This window comes from Lolium rigidum, chromosome 2, assembly GCF_022539505.1.
Source record: "Lolium rigidum isolate FL_2022 chromosome 2, APGP_CSIRO_Lrig_0.1, whole genome shotgun sequence".
Lineage (NCBI taxonomy): Eukaryota > Viridiplantae > Streptophyta > Magnoliopsida > Poales > Poaceae > Lolium > Lolium rigidum.
Window position 1 is genome coordinate 191,449,018 of NC_061509.1, and position 6,872 is coordinate 191,455,889.

Consider the following 6,872-nt stretch of genomic DNA (forward strand, 5'->3'; position numbering starts at 1 on the left):
GGGACGCGGGTGGTGTTCAGCGGCTACTCCAACAATAAGGTGCCCTGTAGTGGAGGCGGTGGTCAAGATCTGAGCCGCTGAGTCTTGACCAGGCTAGGGCTGATGCTTGCCCTCTCTCTACTCCGGTGGTTGGAGGGAGAAGGGGTAAGGAGCAGCGCCGTCTTCTTCTTCAACGATTCTGCGGAGACGGGTTCTCCTCTCTATCTCCGCAGCACTGCTGAAGTTCCCCTGACCGGCCGTGGAGGCGAGGTGGGGTCTCTTCGCGGAGCTGCAAATTATGCCTTTTCTTTGCTCCTGGCCGGCCTTGGTGGCGAGGAGGAGCTGAAGCATGGCGTGCCGGTGTTGGATCGAGGGATAGGACCCGGTCCTCTCTGTCGGTGCAGCTGGTGCCTGGAGATTGCTAGGCTAGGGTGTCTTCTTCCTTGCCATGGTGGTAAGAAGAAAGGCGATGGCGAGCCTCTCCCGGACCGTCTTCATCGACTTCTGCCTCAAAGGTGCTACGAAGTCTCTGTGTGGGAAGCAATTTTCTTGAACAGCACTTCGGCGGTACATGGTTACCGTCCGACATCCAAGGCCATTCCATGGCCTATCCAAATGCCGTCGAAGGATTCCGGTGAATCAACCTCCTTTGCGAGGCCCCTCCTGAGGTTTGCAGCCGCATACTACGGCTGCGTAGAGGCAAGTGGTTCCGTCCCCGCCTCTTCGCATGACGGCGGCGTAGCAGACCTCTGGCTCGACGGTGGGGAAAGAGAATGATCTGATTGCGTTTTATCATCTCTCAGTGAGGTCTTTTCTGTAAATGCTAGGGACCTATATGTGATATTAGATCTTATGGGGTCCTTTGTAATATTTTGTACCTCCACCGTTTGGATTTAATGAGAAGCTTCCTGGCCCTTCGGGGCACTCCTTGTTCAAAAAAAAAAATGTTTGTCACCTTTCTAGAAAACAAATATTCATACAAGTTACCTGAATATTTACAATATACCTACAAATAGTTAATGGATTGTGAATAGTTACAAAATATTAAAATAGTTATTCTCCCAAAAAAAATCTCGCTTGAAATTAATAAACAACATTTTTAACATTATTGCATCAACATTTTTGTAATTTTATATAAATGAATAATTTTCATAGTAGGTAGCAATGTTTAATGAAAAAATTGTAAAAATAATGTTTATCTACAAACAAGCCAAATAACTGTTAAATATTATTCACTGGGATGGCCTCTCAAATTTCTAGCACGCGCGATCTCGCAAAGGAACTCCAATGTACCACTTATGGGAGTAGTTGCTCGCAGCGGTCTTCCATTGGAACGTCTTTGGTGCGGCCCACCAATTGGCATATTTTATTTTTTGCATTTATTGTTATCTCACAAATTATGATTTGTTTTTATTTATAATCAGTTCTGTAATTCTGAAAAATCATTGAAAATATGCTCGTGTGTTACAAAATGTTCACTTGTACCAAACAATTGTTCATTTCTTTAAATATGTTTCGTGTTATTTAAATATTGTCCATATATATTCAAAATGTGATCATGTTTGGAAAATGGCATGGGTTCAAAAAATCATTCACCTATATATAAAAGGTTCATACTTTACGAAATTCACGTATTTTAAAAATGTTTTAGCATTTTAGAACTATTCATATATCTCAAGTAAGATGTTTATGTTTTGCAAAACAAAGTGTTAATCCCGTCGAGTCTGATAAAATTATTCACGTCTTTGAATGTAATTTCCTAGGCTTGCAAAAATATTCAATAGTTCAAAAAAAAAATCTTAATCCCATCGAGTGTGATAAAAATATTCATGATACCGAACGTAGGTTCCCGGGCTTGAAAAAATATTCATTGGTTCAAGAAAAATGTTCGGTATTCAAAAGAATGTTGTCATATCCAATTAAATTCTCCAGCTCGAAAAATGGTATTCATGTATTACCTGAAAAGAAAAAGGAAAACAAGAAAAAAAAATAAGGGAAAAGCAAAACGAAAAAAAAAAAAATCAGCGCAAATGGGCCTAGCGCGTGCAGGTGGCGCTGCAAGCAAATTTCCGGTCCAAGTAGCTGTAATCAAGAAATAGTGGATGCGATTTCACAATAGGATGTGATAACTGATAAGAGCCATAGTGCTGTGTAGTATTTATGGGCTTTCTGGCCCAGCAAGCGATCAAGCGATGTAGCCTGAAAAAAGAAAAATCATCGGAATGGCTGAACTGCCTTTGTATTCCTTCCCAAACCGGAAATACGTGACAAGACCCAGGTTCTTTTTTTGCGAAACACATTACATATGTAGACGCTCACATCAAAGGTGTATAAACTCACCTCTAAAAACGCACACACGCACACTCTACCCTTATGAGCACTTTCAGGAGACCAGGTCAAAGAAATTTCATTCGACGGGTCTTGAGATTGACGAAGTCACTACCGGCGTCTCACTGTCGACGGGAACATCACCTCCCACTGAAGAATATTTCACCTTTAATAAGATATCAAAGTATCAAACTTGAGGTTTAAACTCTGGTGGGCTGGGGGTGCCACTGCTCTCGTAACCACCCAACCACATGTTGGTTCTCGACAGGACCTGGGTTCTGCTCATCCCCCGTTTCACTGTCGGCCCCGGCATTCTCAAATAAATTGGATAATTTTTTTTACATGTTTAGAACCCATGTACTTATGTACATGTCAAGTCACGTATTGAAATTCAAAAATATTTTGCTTGGGGGAAAATGGCAATTTTTATAATGAACAATCTGAAGAAACTCCGTAACTTTCAAAAATGCATGTAACTAAGTATACGGACACCATGTAACTTAAGAAAATTTATAAGTATAGTCAAATCCGGAACTGTTCTAGTCAGGTTCCGCAGTACCTAGCTGCCAAAAAATCATTTTATTCCCGAACGGCATGTGATACTCTAGGAAATGATTTGCCTCCTTTTTTCAGTAAGAGGACTTCACAGAAACATTTGATGCCGAATTAGCTTAACATTAACTTTTAAGCCTTTGAATCGCTTAGCGTGCAACAATGTTTGGGCGGAGTCTGACGCCACTGAGATTATTGAAGCATTTACGGGAGAAGAATCTTGGCTGGGAGAGTCATCGGCTGTTTTTGCACATTGCATATATAGACTTGGCGATACTTACTGGTACAGTTTGTTTCCAGCGTTGTTTGAGGGAAACAAATGAAGTTGCTCATGAACTTGGTAAATAAATGCAGTTTTAGCTTTTGCAAAAAGTTTACATTTAATATTTGAAAATATTATAAAAAAATAGCAACATATGATGTCAAATTGGTATATTTTGAAACTGCATTTTAAGAAGGATCTAGTAATATTAACTAAATGTTCTAAATGCTGCTAATATTTCCTGTAACATTGGTGAAATTCTATTAAGTTTTATTTAGGGTAAAAGCTAGAAGTACATTTTTTTTGGCAGATACAGGAAGTATGCCATATGTGGTGAGCAACCGAAACAAAACAATATTAAGAAAAACTTTGAAACCTTGTGGAGCACATCATTGATGGTCCCTAAGTTTGGTTTGACAATGACGACAACTCGTAACCACTTCCAATCTTCCCGTGGAATTTGTGTAAGTTGGTCATTTGGTATCACCTACGCTGTTGAGTACTACCGTCTTACCGAAAAGTACTAAACAGGTCAAACCACCGCCGGTGACAGTAAATCCCTGCGTCTAATTAACGTCCGGGATTCATCGTGCGCGCTGCGTAATCTTTCGATGAGAGGCTGGCCAAGTCTTCGTCGCAGTAAGTCAAGGTCGGTTGCAATATACAAATTGCGGCGCCGTGTATGCTGATGATTGGGTGCTTTGCAACGAATCTACCGGCAAACCATGATGTACAAGGAAAGTACGGCACCTGTAGTTGCCATGAAAGTCAGTCAGCTCGAATCTTGGCCTACGGAATGTTAGTATATTGTTAGTCTACTGCTAAGGCTGCTGCAATATATAAAGCGAACAGACGCTCACTGCTCTGTAACCATTCGCTCTTGCTTGATTGCTAGCTTAGCCCGTACTCCTCAGCTGAGGATCGACTGCGACAACAACATGAGGGTACGTATTGAGTAGTACACGTCCATTTACGTGTACTAACATTTTCTGGTTCTGCGTGGATTTTTTTCTTCTTTTTGTTCTCCTAGTGTTGAAATGGATTCATGGATTCATGGGAATCGACGGCAGTTTGATCTGTTTCTTCTTGTTAATTTGGTGGTGTTCTTGCAGACGGTGATGATGATCAGGATGAAGGCGAGCTCCGAGAAGGGCCAACACTCCAAGGCCATGAAGATCGCAGCCGCAATCGATGGTAAGCAGATCCATCAATAAGTATCTTCCTAAGAAGCTCTGAATTGCTCAATGTGTTAACATTTGAGGCGATGATGCGTCTGTGTTGAATCCGTTCAGGCGTGGAGTCGGTGACGGTGTCGGGGGAGGGCCGGAGCCTGCTGCGGGTGGTCGGCGAAGGCGTCGACTCCAACGACCTCATCAGCAAGCTGCGCCGGAAGGTGGGACACGCCGACATCGTCGAGCTGCACACCCTGCAGGCGGGCCGCGGCTACGCGAGCAGCAGCGCCAACGGCGGCGGCGGCGGCTACCACTCGGTGCACGACGGCGCGCGCAGTGACTCTGCCGCCTACGGCCAGTACAGTAATTACCAGGGGCCCAGCTACTCGCCGGTGGCGGCTGATCCGTACTATTACCGCCACCAGCAGCCGTCGTACGAGTACTACTCTCCGCCGCCGTACCCCGCCACCGTCGTGCTCCAGGAGTACCCGACCGGCGAGGCACCCGGCTGCTCCATCATGTAGCGGTGCCGGAGCAGCTCTTAGTTTGGCGACCCAAACAGCTGCTCCATCACGCTCCGGCTTCAGATTGGTGCTGTCCTCGCGTGCTAGCTACATTTTGTTGCACCTTTTCTGTCTGTTTGAATTGTTTGTTCCTGCATGCTTGAAACTGCGCAATATCGTGTGAAGTTGTGATCGATCGGGGCCTACATTTTTTCGGCCCTCTTCGAATTGTAGTCGGATGGTGCGTGGATTGTAAAAGCCTGGCATGGAATTTGAAATGGTGTGCTACCTATGTTCATGTAACATGTTGGAATGTTTTTTTTACATAAACATGCTGGACTCCTACAAAATTGAATTGTTTGTATTATCAGAAATTTTTCACATGTAACAATGATGGAATCCTAGCTACATTGTTGTTCTCGTCGGATAACTTTCACGTCAACCGATGTCTTCATGATCGTCAAGCACTAGCCGTCGGTCGATCGATTTTGTCGGGAAAATTGGTTGCAATTTTCACCATCCAATGGACAGGATTGCAAGTATGAGATGTTCGGGTCAGAAAAATTGCTTTCTCGTGCAAGCAGGGACGAGGAAAAGGTCGATTTCACATGCAAGGAGGGACCACAAAAATGTCGCTTTCTAACAAATTTTTGTTTTGACTATTTACAACAATTCCAACAAAAAATGTTGTATCGTACAACATTAATCAACAACCAATCTAACAAAAAGTGTCTATTTACAATAATTATCAACGACAATTCCAATTAAGATATTGTCTATTTACACATTAGTAAAAAGAAATTCAAAATTGTGATTGGTCACGTATTCTCAACGTTGTCAACAAACAATTCCAAATAATTCTAAGGGATTCACCACAAAAATCAACAAAAATGTCAGCAATATTTTTGGTTGCTTACAACAACAGACAATGACAAAAAAAGAATCAACCACACTACTAATTTCATGTCCGAGAATATCTTTCCAAGAAAATTTTACATCTTTCACCAAGAATATCAACAACAACAAAAATAAAAGATGTTGGTTCACAGAACACAAAGAGGACATAGAGTTGGATGTATCCAAAAGATGTTGGTTCACAGAACACAAATGGACATAGAAATATGTTAGCCCCTTTGCGGTTGTCTGAGTTTTTTTTAGAGATTGTTGTACTCCCTCTGATTCAAAATAATTTCTCAAAAATGGATGTATCCACATGTCTAGATACATCCTTTTTTTGGAAATTATCTTGAATCGGAGGGAGTATAAGAATTTAAAAATTTGCAACAAAAATGAATATGACTGCATGCAACAGTGTATACAATTAGAGGGATATTTCCTCCTAATGACTTTGTGAATCTTCCTTGAAAGAGAAAAAAAAGTCCTTTCAATAATGAAAAAAACAACAACCAAGCACACCTAGAGAGAATACATAGGTGCCGGACTACACATTATCCCTCGGGGAATCACACCACGACGTCAGTGAGAAATTCCCTTGATTTCCCAGAGAAAAAAAAGGAAATGTTTATTCTAATTCATAAGATCCTCCGGTTACCTTGGCGGCAACAGAAGATATACGTTGTTTTTATCTCCCCGCCATGTCATGCGATTAAGACTTTGTGCCCAACTTGTGACAAGAGGGGTGTTCAGTTGTTCACGCACGGTTCCAAATTAAACCGTGGAAACCAGAAAAATCCTCACCGGAATTCATTTATCTTCATGAGAATCTTCATTAGCTTCAAACCCGCTCAATTTTTTTTAGATAAAAGGCATCTAGTGCCCGACTTTAAATTAATAAAGCCCTTAGGTTTGAAACATAGTATGGTTACAATGGTGCGGAATACAGCCTAGCCAATAAATTCATGCGGAGACAAAGAAACTAGGTAAAGGACACGCAACAAGAAGAGTACGCAATGTCGCCGAGCCTTAGAAGCCTCCCCTGGATGAAATTGGGTCACGGGATCGCTAGCCAGCGCCGCCAGGCTCACTTTCCACCAAGTCCGCGTGAATAAGCTTTAGTTGCCTTGTCGGCTCCAGCAGGTTTGGTCTGTCTTGCTGTTTTGCGAGTGGCGTCCACAG

General features: G+C 42.4%; 1 protein-coding gene across 1 annotated transcript; it reads left to right on the forward strand.

The window, feature by feature from the left end:
- The first annotated feature begins 448 nt into the window (after positions 1-448).
- On the forward strand, positions 449-4,817 carry LOC124690418. The gene is made up of 5 exons (XM_047223807.1): positions 449-494; positions 3,013-3,142; positions 4,017-4,065; positions 4,234-4,315; positions 4,414-4,817. The coding sequence occupies exons 1-5, from the start codon at positions 449-451 to the stop codon at positions 4,815-4,817; spliced, it is 711 nt and encodes a 236-aa protein (XP_047079763.1).
- Positions 4,818-6,872: the final 2,055 nt, after the last annotated feature.